The following is a 27,730-nucleotide window of genomic DNA, read 5'->3' on the forward strand; positions in this document are numbered from 1 at the left end:
CTGCCCAAATGAGGTGTTCCTGCTTACTCTAGACTATGCATTAAATTTAGTTTTTTATTTTTAAATAAACACTAGGGAGAAACACGGAGGCACTAACAGAACAAGAAACATGCTCCACTCCTTTGCCCTGCGTTACCTGTCTTCAGGTAACAGCACCTTACTGATACCTGGTCCTGTCCTGTGAGCTATCTACCTGTCTGCTGTCCTTTGGCACCCCCAGAGCGTAGGTACCCTCAGAGGGTCGGCCTCCGCAGAACATCAGCCCCTCCTAGAGTGTGAGCCCCCCTCAGCTTCAGCATCCCCAGAGTGTAGGTACTCCCAGACTGTCAGCACTCCCAAGCTGTTGGCGCCCCCAGAGTGTGCATGCAGTGTGGGCAGGGGCTGGGTGGGAACTGGAGGGAGGGGTGCTTGAGGTCACAGAGCTGAGACCTGAGGCTTTCCTGCCTCCAAGCAAAGAAAGGACCCTTTGCCAAGAAAGCGGGAAAGGGGTGAGGGAATGTCGGCTTTGCAGGTCAGTGCTCTCCACACAAAGTAGTGCTAAGGGACCATGTGGCTCAGAGACTCCTGCCTCGATGGCTCACTTTGCAGGAGAGCTGAAGCCCTTCCCCCTTCCCATCTCATCTACTCCCCGGGAGCTGGAGCCTGCAGCTGGGGGGGATCCAAGGCCACTGAGGAGTCGCTGGATTCCCGCCTTTCTCACCTGGATGAGGAAGGCGTTTGAGAAGGCCTGATTTGAAGGTAAGAACTTCCCCAACAAGGCATCTTTCCCATCTGGCAATCCTCTATTTGACCTTTCTGATGTTTGTATTTCTTTAGAATGAGCGACCACTGGGGGGAGTTTACTTAATTTTTTCCAAGACCTGACCACTTGACTCACCGGCCGCTAACAGGTAATATAGAGATTTGCTTCTTGTTTACTTTTTTTTTTTTTTTTTAAAAGCTTCTCATCTCCTAGTCAAGCTTCAGTTCTATTTGTTAGTTGATTCCAATAAAACTTGACATTTTGGCTACTTAAAATTGTACTAAAGTTCATTCTAGAAAAAAAAAATTAAAAATAATAAAACTGAGACTAGAAGTTGCTCCCAACTGCCTTACTTGCTGGCTGCCTGTCATCATAGTTCCAAACTTCTCACGCTGCTCTGCACAGCTGAGGTCAAACCGTACCTTACAGGGGATGCAAACTGAGGACATCACCGAGCACCTAAATACAGACCTGCCGTCTCTGCCCCAGGGCAGCCACGTGAGTCCATCAAAGATCGTTCGGATGAAGCCAGCTCAAACTCACTCACAGTTACTTGCAAACAAAGGGATTCTGGGTATGACAGAAGTAGTCACTCCATTTTACCTTAAAAGCATTACAAAAACACAATAACCGCAATAATCACATCTTGCTTGGAAGAGGGCTTTCTTGTGGCCCCTTGAAAAGTATGGCAAAATAATATCTCCTATCCTTACCGTGATTTCGCTTTTAACAGTATCTGAAAGCCTCATCTTTTTAAACTAAGTAGGACAGGAGCTAAGCACTTTCACCCTAGAAGTGATGCCGATGTTCCAGGTCACAGATCTGCTACTTTTCTCCCTAAAGGGCCAGACAGAAAGTATTTTAGGGTTTGCCAGCCAAGAGGCAACACTGAGCCTATTAAGAAGCCCCTTATATAACCGCTTCCAATGCAGCTGCTTGGAAATACAAAAACCATTCCCAGCTTGCAAGGTGGACAAAAGCAGACAGCGGACTGAGCCTGCCCCAGGGGCTACATAGATTCGTTGACGCCTCTTCCTGGACGTGTCAAGTCCAGAGGGATCATTCTCCAACCCCCACGTATTAGCAGACCCGGGCCATAGATGACGTCTTCTGCGGTGAGGCTGCGCTGGGCGTGTCTGTGCGCCCCGCCCCTCGGCGGCGGCCAGAGCTTCCCATCATGCACTACGCGCCCCAGCTCTCCGGCTCTGCACCAGCTCCACGGGCACAAGCTCCCCAGGCTCCGCCAATCAGAGCACTCGGCTTCAGCGATTGGCTCCGGGTTGGCCACGTGCCCCGCGCCGAGCCAATCAGTGCTCCTCAGAGCGGGTCCCAGGGATCGGCCTGAGGGTCGGCCGTCGGGCTCTCGCTCTTCTCCTGCTGGGCGCGGGGTCAGCCCAGCGCTGCCCGGGCCACCCTGGGGACAAGCCTCGTGTGTGGTGACTCTAACCGGGCGCCACACGCAGAGGGAGGCGGAAGGGGACGCCAGCCTCCATGATGACATCGTTTGCCGCGCGCGGTCTGCAGCCCTTTAAAGTCACCCAAGTCGGGCCTCCGGAATGAGACTCTGCGCGTGAGCACAGGCTCCGGGGGACCTGAACGCGCAGTAGCTCGAGACCACTCTTCTAGACGGTTCGGTTCCACGAACCCCGTGCGCGTCGGGCTGCCGTGATCCGTGTACCTGAAGAGCTCTGGCTGATCTGTTCCGGGAACCCATCGTACAGTTCAGCCAAGTGGGGCTCTTGCCCACAAGCTCTTAGCAAGGCGGGCTGATAGCAACAGGGGAGTGATGGCTTTGGTGCTGCTCAGTCTGCAGGTCTGGCACCCACGGGTGCCTGCCTCCCAGCCCCGGGGGTCCTCACTGAATTTGTCAGCTTGGGGCCCCAACAATCATTTCTTTTTTTTTTTTTTTTAAAGATTTTATTTATTTATTTGACAGAGAGAGAGACAGCGAGAGAGGGAACACAAGCAGGGGAAGTGGGAGAGGGAGAAGCAGGCTTCCTGCAGAGCAGGGAGCCCGATGCGGGGCTCGATCCCAGGACCCTGGGATCGTGACCTGAGCCGAAGGCAGGCGCTTAACGACTGAGCCACCCAGGGGCCCTAAAGATTTTACTTATTTATTTGACAGAGAGACACAGCAAGAGAGGGAACACAAGCAGGGGGAGAGGGAGAAGCAGGCTTCCCGCCGAGCAGGGAGCCCGACGCGGGGCTCGATCCCAGGACCCTGGGGTCATGACCTGAGCTGAAGGCAGACGCTTAACGACTGAGCCACCCAGGGGCCCTAAAGATTTTACTTATTTATTTGACAGAGAGACAGCGAGAGCAGGAACACAAGCAGGGGGAGTGGGAGAGGGAGAAGCAGGCTCCCCGCCGAGCAGGGAGCCCGACGCGGGGCTCGATCCCAGGACCCTGGGGTCATGACCCGAGCCGAAGGCAGACACTTAACGACTGAGCCACCCAGGGGCCCTAAAGATTTTACTTATTTATTTGACAGAGAGACACAGCGAGAGAGGGAACACAAGCAGGGGGAGTGGGAGAGGGAGAAGCAGGCTTCCCGCGGAGCAGGGAGCCCGATGCTGGGCTTGATCCCAGGACCCTGGGATCATGACCCGAGCCGAAGGCAGACGCTTAACGACTGAGCCACCCAGGGGCCCTAAAGATTTTACTTATTTATTTGACAGAGAGACACAGCAAGAGAGGGAACACAAGCAGGGGGAGTGGGAGAGGGAGAAGCAGGCTCCCCGCCGAGCAGGGAGCCCGATGCGGGACTCGATCCCAGGACCCTGGGATCATGACCTGAGCCGAAGGCAGTCACTTAACCAACTGAGCCACCCAGGCGCCCCCAACAATCATTTCTGAGGCCTCCTAGGTGACTCACAGGTGCAGCCAGAGTTGAGACACCACTCTTTGAGTTCTGCTGTGGTGGGGATCGGTACGCGTTTTCCAGAAAGGGCCGTCAGTGCATACTTCAGCCGTGGTGGACCACTCCTCACCTGCCACAGCTGCTCGTTCTTCCTGTGGCCAGCCAAAGTGGCCATAGAGCATGCAGAGCTGGATGGGCGTGGTTGCGTGCCCCTAAACTTGGCTTAGAGAAATAATCAGAGGCTGGGTGTGGTCCTGGGGTCGTACTTTGCTGCTTCCTGTCCACAGAGTGACTTCGTTATTTGGATAAAAGGCATTTCAACTCCTTGCATGCCAGATATCAGGAGGGGCCGTGTGTCCGTTTGCTTCCCGGTATCCATTCTCAAGTTTTCTAGCGAAACAATCCTGAAAGCTCTCTGCTCTCAAACTCACGTGGTTTGTGCGGCTGACCCATATCTTGGTTTGGGCTTTCCTGGAAGGATTCCACTGCAAGTGGTTTATTGTGAGGTGCGGGCAACATCTGTTGGGGAGTGGGGAAGTGGGACAAGGCACACGGGACCATGGCGGGCATTACCCAGCAAGGGACCTCGGGCTGTGATTGCAGCCTAGTTGCACTGGGCCGAGGGGAGGCAGCACTGTGGAGCTCCTGCCTCACCGTCAACCCCCAGGCGGGCCCAGGGAGCTGGACTCAGTGTCTGCCCGCTCCCGGGAGCCGCAGTGCGGAGAGCTTCCTGGGTGGGGGTATGCTGATCCCTCGGGGTCTGTGCCCTGCTGCACAGGTGGGAAGGACGGCTTTGGGCGCCAGGCAGAACTCTCGGGCGAAAATGAGCTGGTGCTTGAGGTGGAAGGCGAGGCGAGGGCAGGGCGGGCGACCCACAGCGTCTGTTCCAACCCGCGCAGACTCTGGGGGTGTAAGCCTGTCACAGGGGCTGCTTCGGGGAGACAGCATGACCCCAGAGGAGTCGTCGTGGCAGCGAAACCTTTGTCGGGGTTTCTGGAAATGAGCCAGGTGCCCTTCCTGGGCTCGAGGCTTGAACCGTTTGGCAGGAGTATCAGCTGCCATGCTGCCATCATGAGTAGATGCAGAGGGAAGCCAAGAGGCAGAATAAAACAGTCCTGGAGACGGAGCTGAGTCCTGATCAGGCAGATGGGAGGCCAGGACGGATCCTGGACTCGGAGTCGCACAAGCCAGAAGATTCTCGCTGTGCTTACGCCAACTGGGTGGTGTTTCGTCACACGGAACCCAAAGAATCCTAATTGATACATTTCCCAGCTTGGTATCAGTGAAGCCTGCTTATGCCAAAGCTGAACAGAAATTAGTTTCACAATTTCTGTGCCAGGCTCCATGTGAGGGAGGGCGAATTCTGGCAAAGACACTTGTAGCTGAACGTCAAAGGACTCTCCACGCACCTCTGAAGCGCCATCCTTTTGGGCCTCCTGGCAGGGCGTCTCCGTGGGGCGGTGCTGAGCACGGCAGGTGCAGGTGAGCGACCACAGAGCAAAACTGCTGTGTGGCTTATCACCATTCTCTCTCCCTTGCTCATTCCTAGCAGCCAGAGGGTCGAGCCAGAAGTCACGGCTGGGTCTGTGCATACTGTGTCCATGCCATGGTCCGTGTGGGTCAAGGCCATGTTGACATGCCACGCAGTGAGGCGCAGACCGTGGTGCTCCCCCAGCCCTTCCCCTGCACCCTCTGGAGTTCTGACGGGGCCACGGGACTCCTTAGGACTAACAGCGTGTGTGTGTGTGGGGGGGAGAGTCACATGTCATTTCCAGGCCATTGCTTAGAAAAGCATGTGACTCTCCAACCGACCCTTCCTCTGTCAAGGAGACCACGAAGGCCACGTATTCCTGATGTTATAGCTGTAGGACGGTGAAGGGCCCATCCATCAAGGCCCCCGAGACCCCGCATGGAGCAGAGCCCCCTACCACTTCGGTTGTGCAACGTTAGCTAGAATCACTGGGGTCGTGTGCAGCGCCTGAACCTCTGTGGTCGTTTGCTGTGACCGCCCTGCTCGCTTCTCTGACGAATATGCAAAGTGGCCTCCCATCTCCTCCTAACAGGGAACAGAAGGCCAGACAGGACTGGGGCAACCAGAGGCGAAGGAAGTGCGTAACAAACTGGGACGCAGTTACAGCGAGGGTTGTGAGGGAAGCAGGAAGGTAACCGAGGTTCAGAAATGACACAGTGACTCCCCGAGGCACCGGCACTGGCGTCCTGGGCCAGCAGGAAGCCCACAGGGGCGCCGTCGGGCCCACACGGGTCTTACCGTGGCCAGGGGAACGATACCAGCCAGGTCCTTCTGGCTGATGAAGATCTCAGACACAGCGCTGTCTGTGGTCGCTCTCCGTGGATATTCCACCTGCCAGGCGATGGGCTGCGTCCCCGAGAGGCTGCTGAAGCTGGCTATTTCGAAGTTCATCTGCATGACCTCGCTGAACAAGCTGCTGCTTCTGCAAAAGGAGCAAAGGAGAATGGCTTTGAGCCGACTTTGTCCCGTGGAAGGGTCCTTCTCTCCCTCTGCCCCTGCCCCTGTCATAGCTGTACCTAGAGTCTAAGGAAAAAGCCACCACCTTTCCGGGGCAGCCCCTGGACGGGGATCCACCCCCACATTAGGGCTGCGGATGGAACGGAGCAGCACCCACAGTGGGAGGAGCTGAGCGAGTCTGAGCATGGGGTGTTGGCCGGTGTCTTACGACTCCTCCGACCACGGGAACCCGTCGGCCCCACCCCTGCAGGATGAGCCTGGAGGACCTGGGACCTAAACGGACTCTTTTTCAGCTCAGTTCCATGGGTGTGCCCCGCACTGCAGGCCTAGCATTTCCTCTGGTTCTAGAGAGGCAGAGAAGCACAGAAGGGCCCTGGGCGCTCCCCTGCAGCTGGATGCAGCCCCGAAGTGGGTCAGACCCGTCCTCGGGGACGCAGACCGGGAAGCCAGTGAGGACGCGGCCGCTGCAGGGGGGTCTGGGCAGGTGTGGGCTCCTGGCTCTTCTGGGGCAGCAGTGGGGGCGGTTCGTGCTCACGGGCCCTCGGGTCCTGGTGCCAGGGGGACGGGACGAGTGTTCTGTGCGGGAGCCCCGCAGAGCCGGCAGGTGTCCTGCCTCTTTCCTCCCCAGATGCTTTGTCCCCGGCTCGTGTCAGTGGCTCTCCTGCAGACGGTGTGAACTGCCTCGCATCCTCTAACACACCCCCTTCTGCTTCGAGGGAGGAGCTCGTTGGCTAATGGGACTCTCCGGTGCCTAACGAAGCCTTCCAATCAATACCCTAAATCTGAGGGGACCCCACATAGCTGTATTTTGAGCAAACTTGCTCCAGCGATCATGATGCTTTTGGAACTAGCGAAGGTCTAAGCTTCTCATTTTTCAGACAATGAATTTAAGGCCCAGAAAGGGGAAAGGCTTGCTCACCACCACACAGAGCCAGATGGAAGGTGGCATCTCCGGACCCCCCATCCCGTGTCCTCCTCCACGGCAGCTGGAGGTCAAGTGAGGAATCACAGGACACCGAGCGAGTGGCTCCCATGCAGGGGGTGGCAAACAGAGGCCCGGGGGCCGAATGCAGCCTGCTGCCCATTCTCATAAATCATTTCATTGGAACGCGGCCCCGTGTGTGCGTTTACATTTGTCTCTGGGGCTTTCGTGCCGCAAGAGCGTGGTTGGGAAAGGGCATTAGGTAGTGGATGGCCGGCGGCGCCCCAAGTCTTTGTTATCTATACCTTCGTGGAAAAGTTTGCCAGCCCTCGTTTTAGGAGGTCAGCAAAGGGGAACTTGGAGAGGTTCCTGGAGCTGTTGAACCGATAAAGTTGTTACTGGTGGAAATGAGAAGGAAGGGCTTTCCAGGCACGCAATGGGGTCTGTAGGGTGGGCAGGATTCTGAGGAGCTGGGCGCTGCAAGGGGGTGGTGGCAGGTCGCAGCATGTCTAGCTGCATCCGCTGGGAAGGCCCCATGGCTCCAGGTGAACCGAGGGGAATTTTCTATAGCGTGTCAAGAAGGAAACAAGTATGCGTCAAAATGGCATCCCCGCCATGTGCGGGTCCCCCTCTGAAGGGTGCTGGCGAAGCCCTTCCCTTTGCTGGGGCCATGAGGACACACCCACCCAGTCTTTGGGGGCACTTGTTCAGCAGCCAGAATGCTGCTTCTCCACCTCATCACCCTCAGCCCTGCTCCGTGGCTGGGGCAGGGGGAGACAGGGGGGTCGCCACACTTCCCAAAGCCCTGGGACTTGTGAAATCTGCCTCATGGTCTCTGGGCCAGCAGCGGGGCCCAGAAAATCACAATTTATGAGGTGCTGGATATCCCTCTGGGAGGGAACGTCAATCCAGCACTTGGAGCTGTGCAATCTCAAGAATGAATGACTTCCTTGGAAAATGAGGGAGAAGTGTCTGGAGTCTGGAGCGTTTCCAAACTAAGGGCCTCATACTGGGTCTGGCAGCTGAGGCCTGCAGGGATCTGAGCCTCCAGAAATCCTTCCTACCGGCTCTGGCCCAGTCTCGCTCTTCCCTGGGTGACAGGCATGCCTTTATTTGGGGGCGGGGGCTGTTAATCTTGCTCTCTTAGCAAGAACACTCGCCTTGGCGTCTCCTTAACCACAGCAGAGCTGGGCACAGGTTGAGACATCAAGGCTGTTCAATGGACTCTGCAGACTTCCTTAGTGATGGATGAGGCGCAAGTCCAGCTATGCCAAGACCCATCATGGCCCCACTGGGATACACTTGAGTTGGCAACACGTCTCAGCCTACACCCATCTTCGTTTTGTTATAAAACTCTTTTTTGAGCATCATACCAGCTGACACCAGCTTCTGAGACTAAGTTTTGTCATCTGGACAATCAAAATGATGGGATTCCCATTGTCCAGGGAGGAGATGGGCATGCAGAAGGGGCCGGCATGACTTACCCTGGCCATGTCCTCCTCCATTGCACTTATGGGAATAGAGGGTGCAGTGTTGGACAGGAGGAAAGAGAAGTGGTGTTTGCTGTTCTGACTTCGAAAGCTATTATGTTATATGATTTTTGTGAACAATGGGTCACCTTCCTAGGGTATTCTGCTCAAGGTAATGTAAGAATAAGGACGACAAGCCTTTGTGTATGAAATGTTCCCTGTGCACCAGGCACTGGACCAGGTCCCATGCATCTGTTATTTCAAATCCCAATAAAAACCCTTTTGGAGGTAATTATGGTTCTTATTTTGCACAAGTACCAGAGCAGAGACTTTCTTGTGTTCCTGCACCCAGTGTCGATGTTTGCACTACTTGGTCCTCAACCATGGATGGAAGGCAATGACCAGCAGGCGTCCATTGGAAAGCTGTGACAGCCCCCTCCTTCCCTTCCTACCATGTGTGAGTCAACTAAACTGACTCATGGTTTCAAGATAGAAAACATTTCAAAAGTCACAATTTTTTGGGGGGGAAACTCCAGCTTTCGATGGAGCTGGGCAGAGTCCTGGGTCATAGGGACACCAAGGTGGCACTGGGGACAGACATCTGACCCCCACTTGCAGGAGGCTTCAGACCTCAGACCAGGAGGAGAAGAAGCTGTTCTGTGTCTGCAGTGACCTCAGGAATGTGTGCGAGAGGGAGGCCAGGTAAGACCAGCCCAACAGCAAGATGAACCCCGGGGAGGCTCTGGATGAAACATTCTGACTCAAGACAAGGAATTCCTTTGGGAAGAAAGAGAATCAGCTCCCTCGTTGGTTCACTTCTGTGCAGTCCTGCCTCTTCCTACTCTCCCTCACCCCACACGGCTTTCAGCCGTCTCATCTCCAAACACCGCATAATGGGATATATCCAAATTAAAATGAATTGAGCCATATTTTGAAAGGGGAGACTTCAGGGGCGCTAAGGGGAGAAGGCCACAGGGTGGCTGTGGTCGCCGGCTCTGTTCGGAACGGGCACGTCGCCACGTCACTCCCACCAACGGCTACCGTGTGGATCATGACAGATTGTTTTTTTCTGGAGTTAATCTATAAAATCTCTGGATTTTAAAATTTAAGAAGCTTAACCTCGTAGTCATGATGTGGCTCAAGCCGTTGGCTGTCAGTTTGCTCTCTCTGGCCGCAGAAAGGGGTGCTCTTGTATTCTGGAGGCAACATTTCATACAAGAGCCACATATGGAGGTGCAGATGCTGGCCCCAAAGATGATGCAATGGATGATTTTCAAACTGCGATGCCAGGACCCTTAGCATACCGAGGCGGTGACGGGGGTGGCCGTGGGACTGGAGGTGGCCCTTAATGTCATCCCCTTGTGCCCTTCTGCAGCAGGAAAAGCAGCTCCAACCTGACATGTTGTAATGCTGGGCCTCCAGGAAGTATTGATTTAAAAGATGAAGGAAGAAATAGGAGGAGGGAAAAGGTGGGAAGGAATGAAGTGAGAGACAGAGGGAGGAAGGAGGGAACTAGGGGGTTAGAACCAAGGCTCTAATGTGGGACTCTGCCAAGGAAACACAGCACGTGGTATGATCATGCTGTGGGCTTCCAAAGAGACTTCCTGAGTTCAAATCCTGGCTTCACTCACTGGGTACCGATGCACAAGATGCACAACTCAGCCTCCTTTTCCCTATTTGCAAACTTGGGATGCTGCTCCTTCCCATTTCATAGAGTTGATATGGGGATAAGCAAATGAGTGAATAAGTGTCATGCACTTAGTACAGTTTCAAAATAGCAAATATCAGTAAATGTTAGCTGTTCTTGTTTTCAGCAGGACTTGAAACTACGCTGGTTCTCAGTGACTCGATGTCTGATTGCCTAAGTCACCTTTACATCATGCCCCCTAGGGCTGGTCCAGGAGCTCCCTGAGAACAAGCCACAGTAGAGAAGCTCCTGTCCACCATTCCTTGCAAACTGGGATCCATTCAGACTTGCATTTACTCAGTAGCTGTCCCTGTCAGACATGGCACCATGTTACACCACATGTCTCTGGAATATGGAGACCAAGAAAGGAAGAAATTTGCCTGCAGTTCTGTCTGTGGTCAGTGCCGTCCTGCTGTCTCTGAGCTGACAGAAATATTTGCTAAGCTTTGTCTTGAAGGGACTAAGAGCCCTCCATGCCCGCCCATCTGGGGCTTGTGATACTGTTGGAGTAATAAAGAGAAGAATTTAAACACTTAAGTGACTCCAGAGAGCGCCCAAGAACCACCACTTGGTAAATCAATAGTGTAGATTTATTGCAGTAACTCTTGAAAGAAATTTTCGAAATTGGCTTAAAAAAGCTCTTACTCAAAAACAAATAAATTCCCCCAATAGTCATAATAAAGTTTGGACCACTGGAAACCCAATTTACCAAACCTTTTAGCTATTGAATTCTATCTTGTAAGAAAATGGAGTCTGGGGGGGCGGGGTGTGAAGAAGCCAGTAGGGCTTTACCTCTCCACTACGGGGTGTACGGGATTTTATCAGCCACTGTAGACAGCATAATGCTTACAGAAAGAAATGAGGCGAACAAAATGAAGAAATCAACCTTATAATAGGGAAGCCAGTCCGGGAGAACAGTAATTCAGCCCAGGCTTTTATTTTATTCATTCTACTTCATGTGAATTTCATGAAGGCAAAGGACACACACTTCCCCTCCAGGAAGACTTTATTAGATAGTCCCATTGACCCCGAGGTCAACACCCACGCCCCGCTGCTATCTGGGAGCTCTCCGTGGTGCTGAAGGGTATCGGTTCAGGTTGCGCGTTGCAAGCAACAGAAAGCACTTTGGGCTGACTGACAAAGAAAAGGGAACTCAACAAATGCCTCAAAATGACTAAAAAGTGTGGAGAAAAAGACAAGGACAGGAGATGGGAGCAAAGGAAAGTTACAAGAACCTGGGACAAAACCGGTTTTGTCATCAAAACTGATGGTGCCAAAACTAATTGTCTACTGTCCTTGATTCTTTGCATCATGCATCCTACCTTCAAAGGGCTGCATGGAGATATCTGACTGGCTGAGATCACACACCCTAAAATATGCCAGGACAGTGGGGAAAGATCTGGCCTGCTCTTGAGGGAGTCACCTCTTTCATCCCTGCTCTTTGCAATTAGCTTGGAGGACAGAATTCAGAGTTCAGGTTAATGGTGAAGGGCAGACAGGAGAGAAAAGCCTGTTTCCAAGCACCCTTGGACTAGATTATGAGCTTGGACTTAAAAAAATTTACCTTCTCTCTATCTGTCCCCAAAGCGTAAAATATTACAGGAGCTGGTAAATGTATGAAGGAAAGAGGAAAGAGTGCTCTAAAAGCAAATCACATTGAAACCAATGACATTGCTTCAAAGGAGAATCACAGCCCTCATGGAAATAATCTGAGGCTTCTCGTCCTATAAAGCAGGGCTCTCAGACTTGGCTGAATGTTATAATCACCTGGGGAGAGTAAGAGAAACATTACTGATACCTGGGTCTACCCTGGGCCAACAGAATCAGAATTTTAAGAGGTGGCACTCAGACATTAGTCTTTTTAGACCTCAGGTGATTTTAATGTGTGGCCACGGTCAATAATTACTGCTATCCACAAAAAGTTTCTTTCTCTGTGATTACCAAGCACTTCACTTCTAAATTATTATTACTGTTTTGCTTCCTAGTGTATATGCAGCAATTGTGTTGGGAAGGTGTTACAACCATGGGCTCTGAAATCAGACACACAGGTTTGAATTCTGACCTCATTCTTTCATGGGGTTGGGAGGGATCCTGGGTAAGTTACTTAACCAGTTAGTTCTCAGCCTTGGGAGCAATCTTGAATTATTTGGTGGAGGAGCTTTAAAGAACTCGTGTCTGGGTCTCACCTCTGGGATTTTACTTTCATTGCTCTGGAGTGAAACCTGGCATTCTTAAGGACTCCCCAGGTGATCCTAATAAGCATCAGTTTCTTGATCTCTGCTAAGCCAACCTCCTGAGACTATTGCAAGGATAAATGGCATAACACACGTGTAGAGCTTAGAACATACAAAGCAACTATCCACCGAGTGGGAGTTATTACCGTGATACTATTTCTGCTGTTCAGTAACCTGGCAGGACCTGTAAACTCTTGTCCTTCTGAGACCACAAGTCCTGGGATTTGCTGAACACAGAAGGTGGGGGAAAAAACAGGATCTTACCCAAGCCCCTCAAGTCCTGACCTAACTGTCAAGTTTACATCTAGCTCTGCCCCTAAATGTGGCTGGACCAGATCCTGTCACTTATTTTCCTTGCTGCAGCATGGCGGATGAATGTGAGCCCAGGCTTTGGAGGCAAAGCCCTGCATATGAATTGCACACCTCGTCTGGAGTCATTGCTCCTATTATTCGTGTCCCCAAACCTCAGTCTCTTCATCTCTGAAATGGGGATATATGTACCCTAGGAGCTTGGCACACAGTTGTGTAAATGTTGACAACTAATCTAATTAGTAAAAGAAACTGGTACGTGGGAGGGACACAGGTAAGATGAACAAAACCATGGAGCAAGCAGAGCTCTTCACAGGTGAGGAGAAAGAGCATGGAGGCATCCAGTTCTGCTAGACCCTTCCTGTGGGAAAGCTCCCCGCCTGGCCTCCACGGGCTCCAGAGATCCCTGAGCCAAGAGTGGCTCAGCTGTGGCCATGCATTCCAGCTAGCTTTTATTTTTCACACAGCCTGCAGTTTCCTGAACCTAACCTACCAGGAATGTGTGATATATTCATTCTCAAGCAGCTAATATTTTAGCTAAATTAGGTCACACGTCAAGAAGTACAGCTGCCAAGAGGACATCAGGGGTCCGGGTAGAAGAGGCATGGATCCATACAACATCCCAAGGTTCTTGGGGTTCTGTAGTGACCGTGGGGGTTTTCTTGGCAGTGCCATGGTGGTCCCTACCCCCAGGGAAGAGCATTGAGTCCATCCCTTCAGATCCTGTTGGGCCATGAGGATTCCCAGATGCGAGATCATATGGAGAGAGAGAGGCCCAGCCATCCTAGCTCCAAGTTCCATAAGAGAGCCTAGGGAAAGCCAACAAAGGGATTGCCCATAGAAGTCCTATTTATTGTGAGAAAACATAGTTGTTTGAAGAGAGTGAACTTGGGATAGTTTGTTACACAGAAACAGAGAAGGGATGCGGACTCTGACTGATGTAGTTCGAGCATCCTCTGCACTTTCCCAGCAGGATATGGCAGAGTTCAAACAGAATCAGCTTGGGGTCCTAGGGGCAGGGAGGACCTAGAAGCGCACCCCACTGCCCGGTCTCCCAAGGCCCCAGGTGGTGCAGGGGAGCTGTAGAACTTTCACCTAGTTCCAGGGAAGGTTACTGAAGTCTGCTGACAGAGAGAACGGAAGCCGACCCAGACCTGGCCTTGGTCTCCTGCGGAGCGGCATCTGGGGTGCAGAGATCAGGGGGAAACACGGAAATGTCATGAATGTCAGTGCCAAACAATGACCACATCCAGCACAGGATGGCATCCCTGCGGATGAAGCCGGAAGACGGAGTATCAATCTGAAGACCTAATCCCACAGTCCAAAGTCACCCGACTCTTCCCACCCAGGCCAATCTTGAGGGAAACCAGGCAGAGCTCAATAGCCTGATGGGCTGTGTTTAAGCATGAAATGGCTTAGCAACCTTGGACTCAACCAGATTAACCTTTCTGCCACTGAGCAGAAGGGGTGGGGGGCTTAAGGCAGACGTCAAGTGCAATGGCAGATGAAGGAACAGAGGTGTAGATATTGTTTTGTACCCTGGAGCTTGCAGACTACAAATCCACCCAGTACAATGTTGTTAGCAGACATTGCATATGGCATAAAAATGAGTGACCATCCTGAGCCTCGTCTTGGGATTAGCAGCTGGGAAGTTGCTTCCATCCTCCACATCTTGATAATGCAATGTCCCTCTCCCCCAGCACTGCTCCTTGTCTACCCTTTTCGTCCCAGTTTTTTCTACTTTGGCCTCTGTAGGATGACTCAGAGACTCCAAGCTTCTTCCTACCTCGGTGCCTTTGCACTTGCTTGCCCCAGACACCATGATGGCTCACCCATCACTGCACTCGCCCTATTATCCACGGCTCACTCATCCACTTTATCTGTATCACCACACGACACATTAGACATTTATATGCATTTGGTCATTCACCATCTGCCTCCCCTTTCTCCAGAGCAAGCTCTGTGAGAGCAAGGACACGGTGCTGTTCACTGTTATAGCCTCCTGATACATCACAGCGCTGACCAAAGAGGGGCTCTGTAAATATTTGTTGAATGAATAATGAATGAGTGATTGCTCCAGGAGCCAAGTTCACTGATATTCACACTTTTCTTTCCTTCCACTGGTCAGGTTAATATTAATTTCCACTCAAGGAAGGAGGAGGAGTCTCTGCATAGTGGAGAGCGAGGGCGGGGGGGGGTGGGGGGTGGGCAGAAGCATCCTTTGAAGCTATCGGGCTTCCCAGAAGGGTTGAACTCCTTCCAAGAGAGAAGCCAAAAGCAGAGCCTGTTGGAGACCTTCCAGGAAAGACACGCTCCAAGGTCCACTACTAAAACTTTGCGTTTTCCAAATATCACAGAAGACAGAAATTGGATCTGCTCCAAAGCTTGCTATTGAATTTTATGCCTGCTGAGCTCCACTAAATACATAATGAGAGGCTGAATTAACTATGCAAAAGTATAATTTACAGTTAATGTTTGTAATTGATGAATTGAGGGTCTCCGTGGCAGCAAGAACCGGTCGAACTGGAAGAACCAGAGGGCTGGGGAAGCTTTACTTTTAAAATGGAAGGCGTGCTCTGCTCATCGCCAAGCTGTTCATCCGTCAAACATTTACCGAACACCCACCTTGTGCCGGGCACGGTCCTCCGGGGCTAGAGACATGGGGTGAAGGCACAGCGGTCCCCAGTGGGTCACAAACCTCCACGAGGAGCTTCCCCAAACCTGCTATCGGTTCCCATTCATTTGGCTAAAGGCTCAGCGAGGAGACTGACCAGAGTGAGTGCAGGTGCCCGGCTGCTCTGCTCAGGTCCCTGGTCCCCTCCTGCAGCACCAGCTGCTTTGGCTTTTTCCGAGCAGGCAGGGTCCCAGTGGGGTGGAGAAAGGAGTCTAACTGTTGTTGTTCTACCACGTCTCTTTGTATTGGGGGGTCCCTATTATCCTCACTCAGGAAAAAGCTACACTAAGCATCTCTGCTGCCCTATTTCATACCCTCAGCCCCAGCTGCATGATGGAATCATTGGTGAGCTTTTAAAAAAACACCAATGCTTTGTAAAAATACTTCTTCCTCTCTCCCCTTCAGATGCAACTGATCTGTAGCAGCAAGAACAGCTTGGACTGAAAGCACCAGAGGGGATAGAATTTTTTCTCCTGACAAGTCTTCCTAGGGTATCCCTACGTGCAGCCAGGGTTAAGAAGAAATGCTTATTGGGTTTTTTGTTGTTGCTGTTGTTTTCAGGGACTAGCTTCAAATATAGAGACCTGATTCTCGTAGGAAACTGAGCCGTAGCAAGACAACAGTCCCATCCAGAGCAGAGACGTAGGGGCGGGCCCAGGTGTCCTGGTGCACCGTCTCTGCCCCGGGTTTCCCAGGACCGGGGGAAGCCCCACCGAACCCTGCAAGGGCGCCTTGCTGGATGCTGCGGTCACCAGTCCGAAAATTAAGCCCATGCCAGGGAGTTATGTGAGGGGGTTAACTGTAGTGATAAAGGCTTTGGGTGAGCCGAAAGGACAAAGGGGATGCCGAAGCACCGAAGCACTGAAGCACCGGGAGATTATCAGTGGGAAGAAGATCTCCCTACAAGGGGCAAGGGGAGGGAGCGGTGCCCCCAGGAGCCAGGTCACCGAGGAGAGCTGTAGCCACGCCGACAGCGTCCCCACAGGCACTGAAGTCCCAGGGAGGAACCCAGGGCCTGAGACCCCCAAGGAAGCACCAGCTACCCTGACTCCTTTCTTCGTCCAGTCTCTCACCAGGGCCTCCCACGGGCTAACCACAGCCAGACCCCGGTTGGCATGGGATCCTGGAAACCGTCCAGTGTGGCGGGGTCACAGGGCGAGGGAAGGGCGGGGAATGGACTGGAGACCAGACAGGCAGACAGCTGGCTCACATTCCCTCCAAAGCCCTGGCACAGACACCACCCGCTGGGCGGAAATGTCCCACCACTTTCCCTGGGAACGCGGCAGACCGGTCAGCTCCGCCACTCAGAACAGCGGGGGTCATCTTCCAGCAGACATTTCACCTGCACCACTGCTAAGCCTGGCACTGGGCTGGCTGAGGCTGAGCCAGGAAGGCTCTTCCCTTGACACTGGGTTTACTGTGGGATCGGAGAGGTGGGCCATCACAGGGCTGCCCGAGGGCTTGGAGAAGGCGTTCCGAAACAGTGATGTGTGAGCTGAGGCTGGACGAGTTGGGGGAAGCCAGGGGAGCCAGCAAGGGGTATCTGAGGACGAGGGGGCATCGTGGGTGGAGATTCTTTCTGGAACAAGGGAAGACCAGTGGGCTGGAGCCAATGAGCGCAGGTGTGGACACAATTCCAACACCTGCAGAAGCAGGCTTGAGGCGAGGCCAGCACCCTGTTGCTGCTAGGGGTGCAGGTGGGGGGGGTCGCTCACACCCATTCCTCGAACATTTTAAAATCCACAGTGTTAGTAAGTGCCAGGTCCACGTTTTATGTTAAAAAAAAAAAAAAAAAAAAAACGTTGAGAAGGCATCACATTGGGTGAGTGCGCTCAGGGAATGGCTGTTCTCCTCAGTCAGCCCCCAGCTGGGTGTCCAGCAGGGGCCGAGGGAGTGTGTGGGGTTTGAGACGGGAGGACAGGCAGGACAAGACCCAGGGGGACTGGGTGCAGCCTCGAGTCCACTCTTGTCTCTACAGTCTCTGCTCTGCTCAGGAGTTGGAGGCGTCTTTCTGTAATAAACTCACTAGACCACGTGCATCCCTCAAAGTCTCTCGGGCTTCCTACCCCGGTGAGAATACAACCCAGAGCCCCTTCCTGGACACGTCCTCTCCCCCCATCTCGTCTCCTGCCTTCTCTCCCTCGGTCTCTGGGCTCCAGCCGCTCTGGGACTCTTGCGGCTCCATCAGCATGGTGAGCTCATTCCCTCTTCGGTCTGCCGTTCCCCGCGGCTGCTCTTTGCAGCTGGCTCCGTCTTGTCACTCAGAGTAGAGCCAGCACCTTCCCACGCTTGCACGCCCCGCTCAAGGAGACCCTGTCCAGCACCCACACCCCAGGACCAATCATGTGGCTAGGTTTCCATTTCTGCGCTGGCCACTGCCAGATTCCTTTGTTCATTTTCCGTCTTCCCCGTCAAGATGTGAGCTTTTCAAGATGAGGAACTCTGTCTGTCTCGGTCTCTGCTGTACCCCTGGCCCACAGGGTTGCCTGGTGATGCAGGAGGAGACAAATATGTCTTTAGTAGGTGAACGAATGAATGTGCCGCTCTGCCGGACCTCCAGCTCCGTCATTCCTGGCTCACGTTGCCCTTTGCGTCAGCCATCCCTCCTGTAAACTCACCTGTTCTTTCCTAGCAACACTTCCTGGGAACATTCCAGAAGGGCACATCCAACGGCCTGAGCTGATCCAGGGAAGCAAGAGTAAGTGGAAGCGATGGTGGGGGGAAGGAAACTCACTTCTGGATGTGGACTGTGGGGATGCAGAGCTGGTAATTCCTCAAGAACCTGTGGTCTCCCATTGCTCCCTGTGGAGATCAAATGCTGCTTAGGACCCAAGGGGCGGTTCAGCTTCCTTTGCAGACTTTCCTTGTGCTTTCCAGAGGCCCTTCTGCATCCCAGAGGCAGGCTCAGGGCCAAGCCTCCTAACTCAACTAAGCACATGTGTTTGCACCACTCGGCATGTCCGGCTTCGGAAGAGCTTTTATTGAGCGTCCCTAATAGAAACTAGATGAGCTGAGAAGAAGTATGTCCATCACAGAGAGAGAGAGGTCTTCAGTAACGCCAGTGGCTGGTCCTCGGGAGATGACAAAGCATTTCACTAAACCAGTGCTAACAGATGGATTTCCGCGGGAAGAGCTGGTGAGAGGGGAGGGGTGAGTCTAGCAGGGTCAGCCTGCTCAGGGCGGGGGGACGCGGGTCCCTCGGGGCTGTGCCTCCCGTCACCCCAGGACCCACATAAAAAGCAGCCTACTGGGTCAGGAATCGGGACGTGGCTGTGACCCTGAGGTAGTGGATATTTCTCGTTTCCGGGCTTCCTGGTGTCAATCCAGTTTATACGATTTAATAGCACAGCGGTTCCCTTTGGGAGAAATCCCCCCCCCATTACGGGGCTGTGATGGGAGGTTAATTTCTGGTGGTTAGCCCCCACTTGAAAGATGAAGCGGCTGAATCCTCCATTTGTCCTGTTCTGTATGGCCGCCGGCCTCACCAGGCGGATGCGTGCCACTGGGACCTTGCCAACAGGTATGACCAAGAAGGGAGTCGAGAAGGAAAGGCTGAGTGAGCTCACGAGTCCAGCCGATGCCGGCTGATCTTTCTGCCTCGAAGCCCCAGCTCCCGTTACTGTCACCCTGGCCTCAGTCTCCCCTTTAGTAAAAGGAGGACGTGGTCAAATGCCCAACTGTCCCTGTTCTGTGCTCGTACTCTCACCCCATGGTAGACGCCGGCGCTTTGGGGAGCCCGGGCCCCGAGACCAGGCACTTCACGAGATGCCCCTGCCTCCCTCGAGCTGCCTGCGAGCTGAGTGTCGCTCTTTCATCTCTGAACGGCTCCTCGTGTCCCAGCACCGGGGTGGCGGGCTTGAAAGGCAGGCAGATGCCGTGAACAAATGTCTCCCTGTGAGCCATCGCCAGACAGGGCAGGAGAACCAGAGATTGGGGGGAAAACGCAGTGGATGGAAAAAGAAACAGAGGATCAAAACCGTATTTCCCCACTGTGTTCTCGGGGAGTGTTGTTTGTCTCTGGGTTTGGCCGACCACGCTGACCCATCTTAAGGAAGGAATGTGCGCGGGCGAGCGGCTCCCTCCCTCCTCTGACAATGTGAGGGAAGCAGCCCTCGAGAATCTGGGATGAAGTCCCAAAAGTTCATTTTTGCTTTTGTTTCGCTAGCTTTTGGAGATGTATCTTGAAAGAAGTTGCTGTGGGCGATGTCAAAGAGGTTACTGCCCATGTTCTCCTCTAGGATTTGGATGGATTCCTGTCTCACATTGAGGTCTTTCATCCACTTCGAGTTTATCTTTGTGAATGGTGTTAGAGAATGGTCGAGTTTCATTCTTCTGCACGTGGCTGTCCAATTTTCCCAGCACCATTTATTGAAGAGACTGTCTTTTTTTCCATTGCATCATCATTAGCCATCAGGGAAATCCAAATCAAAACCACACTGAGATACAACCTTACACCAGTTAGAATGGCAAAAATGGACAGGGAAAGAAACAACAAATGTTGGAGAGCTTGTGGAGAAAGGGGAACCCTCTTGCACTGTTGGTGGGAATGCAAGTTAGTACAGCCACTTTGGAAAAGTGTGGAGGTACCTCTGAAATTTAAAAATAGAGCCACCCTATGACCCAGCAATTGCACTACTGGGTATTTACCCCAAAGACACAGATGTAGTGAAAAGAAGGGCCATATGCACCCCAATGTTCATAGCAGCAATGTCCGCAATAGCCAAACTGTGGAAAGAGCCGAGATGTCCTTCAACAGACGAATGGATAATGAAGATGTGGTCCATATATACAATGGAGTATTACTCAGCCATCAGAAAAGATGAATACCCAACTTTTACATCAACATGGATGGGCCTGAAGGAGATTATGCTAAGTGAAATAAGTCAAGCAGAGAAAGTCAATTATCATATGGTTCACTTATTTGTGGAACATAAGGAATAGCATGGAGGACATTAGGAGAAGGAAGGGAAAAATGAGGGGGGTGGGAATTGGAGGGAGAGATGAACCATGAGAGACTGTGGACTCTGAGAGACAAACAGGGTTTTAGAGGGGAGGGGGAAGGGGGGATGGGTTAGCCTGGTGATGGGTATTAAGGAGAGCACGGTCTGCATGGAGCACTGGGTGTTATACGCAAACAATGAGTCATGGAACACTACATCAAAAACTAATGATGTATTGTATGGTGACTAACATAACATAATAAAATTAAAAAAAAAAAAAAGAATCTGGGAATCTGGTCTCCCCCGAGCAGCCCCCACCGGGAGCCGGGGAGGGGGTGTTGGGGGCGGTTTTCAAATCAAAGGCGCTGAAGCCGGGACCGTTTGGCGGAGGCAACCCAAGGGGACCAGCAGTTTAGAAAAAGCCATCCTTAGGTGTTTGCAAGCTGCCCGAAGAGAGAGTAAAGATGCTGAAATCAGTTTAAAGGCTGCAATTTCATCCTAGAATAAGCTCCGCGGAGGTGGACTCCCTGGACAGAGGGCTGCAGGGAATTGAATAATACTGTGTTCACACCGGCAATGGAAACATCACCCTCGTTGAAAAAGAGTTTCAATCCCTGGGCCCTCGTGCGCTCATGCGTTCGGAAGCCACCTCCACAGCCGTTCTTGCTCACCCTCTGCAATTCTGTGCCTGGCTCGGGAGGGCGGGCGGCTCTGAGCCCTCGGGGCGCGGGGCGGGAGGTCAACAGCCCCCTGCCCCCCTGCCCCTGCAGAGAGCCACGTGCACCCCTTCACCAGAGAGCTACCACAAGGCCATTTCTGAGGAACTGGGGTAGCAACAGAGCAAAGCCCCTGTTTCTGCTGGAGCTTTCCTTCTAGTGCAGGTGCACTGGGGGCCGCCGGGGTGGTGGGGAGGCCGACATCACACGGACCAACAACGGGAGTGCCTGCCTCCGGGGCCGGACAGGAGGGAGTCCACGGGCCCAAAGCCACCCAGGTAGGTCAGCACTAAAGAGAAGCGCCGTGAGCCCCGAGCGCCTTCCGCTCAGCCTGGGGTGGGAGCCGGGCATGTGGGCTCAGCAGCCCTAACAGTGATAATGAACAGTCAGCACCCACACAGAGCTTGCCATGTGTCAGGCACCGTCCCGAGCATTTTAAAGGACCACTGGGTATTCCTCAAAGCCCTTCCAGGTAAGTACTGCTGTTATCCCTACTTTCCAGGTGGAGAAACTGAGGTGTGGGAAGTCTAGGCCCACTGCCCGAGGCTGCACTGTTACCGGGGGGTGGGACTTGGACCCCGGCTGTCAGGTGCTGCCGTGCCCGAGCCCCCAAGAGTGGGTGTGGAGTAACACCCTGCTGCCTCCGTGTCGGGAGCCGATCCCACATTCCGGCACGCCCCGCGAGCCAGCCTTCCATGCCGTGCAAACTGTCCGGGAAGCTGAAGCCAATGGGCAGACTGTTTCCTGGCCAGGAAAATGAAGGCAGTGTCGTGCTGAGGGACAAAGTCTGGACAGATGTGGCTGCAGCCCTTGCGAGTTTGGGGGTGTCCTTATAAACTCAGTATTTCTCAGAGACTCCCCCATGTGCCCTATTCCACCCAGGACCGCCCCGCGTCGCCACCGCCATAGACTGGTGGCTTATTAGCAACAGGAATGCATTTCTCACAATCCCGGAGGCTGGAAGTCCAAGATCAAGGCACCTGCAGATTCAGCGGTGAGGACCCTCCTCCCGGTTCACGAGGTAGACAGGGCGAGGGGGCCCTGGGGTCTCCACTTCCATCGTGGGGCTCCACCCTCATGACCGGATCCCCTCCCCAAGTTCCCGCCTTCTCATACCATTAGGGGTTAGGTTCCAACATCTGAATTTGGGGGACACAACATTCAGTCCACAGCACGCAGCCACCCCAGCTTGGGACCCGGTGGTGGGACGGCGACACTGTTGAGAGTGGGAAGAGCCAGCCGCACTGTGAGCAGTAAATTGTCTGACTCTATTTGGGTCCATTGTTTCTTTACCAGCTGAATTTATGGCAGTGTGGCAAGCAAACCTTAGGAATTCCTTGCCCATTTCACATTCAGCCTCCTGAATTAATGATAAAAACAGGCAATAAATAATACTGTGAATCTATGACTATAAGCTGGGACAAAGTGCTATGAGGAGGTACACAGGGAGCTCGTGATGGGGTGGGTGATGTGGGGAGAGGAAGTGAAGATCAAGAAAATCTAAAGTGCAATCTGGGGAATGAGCAGAGGTTTGCTAAAACATAGCTAGTAGAAGGGACAGCATGTGCAAAGGCCCTGAAGTGGACGGGACAGAGGAGAGTGAGGGCACATGTGGATGAGGTCTAGGCAGAGGGATGCATGTTATAGAAACATCCGGGCTTGATCCCGAGGGCCAAGGAAGGCCGTCTCTGGGTTGGGAGCAGGGGAGTTGCCAGGAGATGGCTGATAGGTGGGGCCCTCACACTCTGTGCTAAGTCCTGCTTTCTTTCTTGGGTCTCTTGCCTTTGTGCCTTGCATCAGGAGAGCTGCCTGTGTTTTCTATCCAGCTGGGGAGTCTGCTGACCCCTCTCAATGTCAGGAACCAGCAGGAACACCCAGGACCCCTCGAGGAGCATGATACAGGCTGGTATCCTGTCAGCCGTCCAGCTCCAGCTGCAGCCCAAGAGGATTTACAACTGACAATCCCCCATTATTCATCCATAACTTGGTAACTAGATGGAGAAGTGCACACATACACGTCTATTTTAAGGGGATCTTACAGCCATCCGTTGCTGGAGCTTTATTTGTTGATACCCTAGACCCTGGATCATTTCTTCATCTGGAAGATGGGACACGTTACGGTCGTCCGGTGTGAGGTGCATCTGTCCCCGCAGTGCGGTCCTTCGGTGCCGGTCTCCAAACTTCAAACTCAGAACACACCACGGGCATGCCCTTTGGCCAAATCTAGGTCCCCTGTGTTCTATTATTTACTTTGTGTTTCTCCTATAAATGGTCTCGCCTTTTTCTTAAACTTATATTCATGTATCGAACACAGAATTTTATATCAACACATCCAGTTGGATGTGAGGTCCACTTGCCAGGAAGGAATGAGCCAGGTGAATGGCTCATCAGACATGATGCAGGAGACAAGCCCCGAGCCCTCGGCTGCACCGCAACCTCCCCGGTCAGAAGAACTCAGCGGACACCAGGGGCACAAGATCACTTGGCTCTCTCTCTGGGATGTTACTGATTTGATGTTACCACGTGCATGATCCAAATCAAGTCATCTTGCGTGATACTCTGGGGATGTTCCCCGCGTCCCTAGCATGGCATCCTGTCCCCCCTGCCCCCCTCACGCCATTATCTCTGCACCCAGAGGCCGTGAGCACCTGCCAGGAGGACTCATTCTCTCCCTCCTCTCTCTCCCTCGCTTTCTCAGTCTTGGAACCCTGGGCAGCTGGTGCTGCAGACAGGTCACCGGGACGGAAGCCCAAAGAGGCTGGAGAGATGCGTTCAGGAGAAAGAGAAGTGGGGGCAAAGCAAAGAAGCCCATCAGCCCAGCCTGCTTGCCGCACGGAGCTTTCCCTACAATGTAGTATATCAAGTGCCTTCAAACCCGCTCTACCTGAGAAACATCCTCCTTTCTGCTTCACTTTGCTTCCCGTGTAACACTGGCCCCAAGTTTCTTTCCACAAAAGGCATGATTGTTTCTCTTAAAAAGAAAGGAAAAAAAAAGAGGAAGATGTGGGGAAAACATCTCCCACATCAGTAAGGAATATTTAAGTCAGGAGGACAGTTTGGCGGGTTTATCTGCTTAGGTAATAATGGGAAAATGCGAGTCGGATCCCAGTTCACCCTGGAGCTGACAATCCTTTTACCCACAACGGAGCAGAATTCTGGTCTTGCAAACTAGGTCAGAGATTGCTAAATATATACTGCTAAGTATATCTTTATAATGTACACACTGTATTTATATAAACACAATATATTCATATAAATACATAATATAAAGTATCAGCATGCCTTATATATTTATAACATATGTTGTTAGGGTATATTTGGCTACTGTAATTATTTGCCATTTTTTGACACCTCAGAAAGATACTTTTAAATGTAGCAGGTGCACACAGTTACAAAAAACCAAACACCAGAAAACAGAAGATGTTGAAATGGAGCTTCACTCCCATCCTTGACTCTTCATTTCTCAGCTCCCTTCACCTTGTATAGCTTCCCAGAGATCTGCTGTCCATTTGCAAGGATATACTTTTATCTTATCTTATTTTCACCTTTTTATTTTTTAATTGTGGTAAAATACACATAACATACAACTTCCCATCTTGCCCCTGCTTTGAGCGAACAACGTTCTGCAGCCGCCACCACCTTTGTCCCCAGGACCCATTTCATCTTGGCAAAGTGAGACTCTGTCCCCGTTGAACACAAAGTCCCCATGTGCACCCCAGTCCCCGGCACCCCCCATGGTGCTTTTTGTCCCTGTGACGCCGACGAGTGCAGGGACCTCACAGATGTGGAACCACACAGCATCTGTCTTTATTGTGACTAGTTTCCTTCACTCAGCATCATGTCCTCCAGGTTCATCCACCAAAACGTGCCGAAGCATCCTTCATTTTGTTAACCTGCAGGGTTCACATGCCACACCTCCTGTTCAGTGCCTTGCTTTTTTCACTTAGCAATATTTCCTAGAGAACTTTCCAGGTCAGTGGATACACACACACAACTCATTTTCCATGGCTGCGTAATATTCCAGTTAATGGAGGTGCTAGAATTTACTTGACTTGTTGTTTCCAGCCCATCAGACCACGCCATGAGGAATGTCTGTGCATCTGTTCAAACCTATGCATTCCTACAGGGGGACCTGCTGGGGTATGGGTGTGGGGCATATAACATTTCATCTTGCCCATGTTTGGGACTGCTGTCCAAAGGGATTGTGCCAAGTTACGACCTCAATAGTGATGTCCTAGACCATGCATTTCCCACATCTGTGGTTCCTTGGTTTCAAGAACTCAGGCTTAAAACAAATGACCAGCCTGTCTCACGGTGACAAGCAAGAAAACAGCTGACTCATTGCTCATGCAGTCATGAGCTCTGCCTTCTAGGTCCCCCCCCAAATCTAGGCTGGTCCTGGGACGGGTTTTGCCAAAGAGGATATGGCAGGAGGAAGTGATGCTGTGGGACTAGGACCCACACCTGAGCCTTAAGAGGACGTGGCGTGCGAACACACACACACACACAGTCACAGTGACGACAACAGCGAGGGAGGTGGGGGGTCTGTCTGTGGCCTCGGCAGCGGTCATGGTTTCACGGGTTGCGTACATCACGTATGTATAGCTTTTCCCATGCCAGTCAAACCTCAATCAAGTGGTTTAGAAACGAAGGGACACCCAGCAGCCCCTGCTCTGTGCTCTGGGGAAAGCCAGCCCCTGGCTCCCTGAGACCGCCGTGCGGAGCCGCCCACCGAGCCGCGGGGGAGCCTCACGGGGACCCAAGGCCCCGGCAAGCTCCTCGCCGACAACAGCCAACCGCGGGCACGGGCCCATCTCGGACGCTGCGGCTGCCGGGGAGCAGACCCCACCAATGCCACAGCGACAGCCCCCGCAGTCCTCCCGAGGCTTCCCCAAATCACAGACAAACAGGGCAACTGGAAATGACAACTGGGGTTGCCTGTTCTGCAGCGATAATTAACTTTGCGAATCATTCAGAACACAGCGGAATATGCATAAAAGGTAGAAAAACAACTCCGACGGCCCCCGGCACCACTGAAGTGGGACACCTTCTCTACGCTTTTCGCCCTTAGCTCATTCCAGCGTCAAGCACTTGTTTTCAGGATCTCTCCTCGCCTAACCGATGGTACCACTATTGCTCAAAGTGATCTATAATCATAAGCACAAAATCAAACATGTTTGGAAGTCAGTAGTATATACTGATTTAATTAGCCATTTCCCTGTTGACGCACATTTGGGTTGTTTGCAGTGTTTTACAAATAAAACCTCGCTGAGTCAAGTCTTGATGTCTCCTGTGGATTCTCCAGTGTAACCACTAGCGAGTAGGACTGTTGCCTCCTCAGTGCTGGACATTTACACACTGAACAGAAAATTCCAAGTTGTTTTCCACAGAGTCTGTACCGACTTCCAGTCCCACAACGGGGTGTGTGAGTCTGTTTTTTCCTACACCCCCAACATGAGAGATCATTAAAGGCTTGAACTGAACTGATCGGATGGGTGAGAAACAGGATCTTGTTGTTTTCATGTACATTTCCCTAGTTCCCATAGAAGCGGAGCCCTTTCCCTAAAGTTTATTGGTCACTTTGATTTCCTTTTCGGCAAATACCCTGTTCATACTCTCCCTGTTTTCAGTTGGGTTGTTTCTCTTTTTCTTATTCTTGATATTACTCCCATGTCTGTTACCTGGGCTGCAAATACCTTCGACCTTTTCTTTCCACCCCTGGGTCCCCAACAAAGCCCCGTGGTCCCTGCGGCCTGGGGTCGGGCCGCTCTAATCCTTGCCCCTTGGAAGTCTGGCTCCCCGTCGGCCGCACGTCTTCGTGGCTACTGAGTAAGTGCAGGGCGGAGGCTCATGCTTGGGTCTGCTGGGCTCACAACGCCACGTCTTGCCACCTTTCCTCAATGGCACAGAACCATCCGCTATACATCACCCCCAAATCATTTCTTCGGGGAATGTGAATAAAACATCTGTTTTTTCCCGCTTCCTCATAACTGTGTCCTTTATGACTTGGCACCACTCAGATCGGCCTGAAGCAGAGCCCCCTCCGGCTAACACAGTAAAAAGAGAAGATGAGAAGTCGGGAAAATTGACATCAGCTGCCTGGCTCTGAAATACACTCCAGCTGGGTCTCAAATGTGTCTAATATCCTGGCTGGTCATTATGATGGCGAACTTTGCATTTTTGAAGATGGGGGAAGAGGTTCAGGTTCAAGGAGCCTGGGATTTTTTCCTAACTGCCATGGTGAGAGTCACCCCCCTTCAAAGGGAAGCCAAAGTGAGCGCCACACCATCCCACAAGCCACGGATGCAAAGTGCCCTTTGTAAAGGCACTAAAGAGGGATTCCTCTCTCACTGATGGAGGCAGAAGGGCTGCAAGGGGCCCCATCGCCCCACATATGCTGCGCATTTGCTCAAGGACTGGCTGTGTTTTGGAGCTCGCTGTGATTTGCAATTTAAACATTTCTTTTGTTCGAGAGCAGTTTAAAAAGAAAGAAAACAAACTTCAGGAACGGGACCCCATCCGCGCTGGCCCGCGTCCACACTGCTCACTAGCAATGCTTTTGTATCTGCCCCCTGATCCCTGACGCTCCAGAGCCCTGATGGCTTCTCCCGCTAACTTGACTTCCCTTTACTTCTCACGAGTACCCTCAGCTTCTGGAGAGTGGAACGTGCTGGCTGCAAACCACTGGT

The 27,730-nt window shown here is 52.5% G+C and overlaps 1 protein-coding gene across 1 annotated transcript in view; it reads right to left on the reverse strand.

Moving 5' to 3' along the window:
* TMEM132C (transmembrane protein 132C) overlaps window positions 1–27,730 on the reverse strand; it is a 307,389-nt gene that overhangs the window by 60,750 nt on the left and 218,909 nt on the right. The window contains exon 4 of the mRNA XM_045887847.3: window positions 5,872–6,055. Coding sequence (XP_045743803.1) covers window positions 5,872–6,055 — 184 coding nt within the window. The remainder of the gene's footprint in view (window positions 1–5,871; window positions 6,056–27,730) is intronic.

This window comes from Mirounga angustirostris, unplaced genomic scaffold, assembly GCF_029215605.1.
Source record: "Mirounga angustirostris isolate CCGP_5_RB_7025 unplaced genomic scaffold, mMirAng1.0.hap1 SCAF_14, whole genome shotgun sequence".
NCBI lineage: Eukaryota > Metazoa > Chordata > Mammalia > Carnivora > Phocidae > Mirounga > Mirounga angustirostris.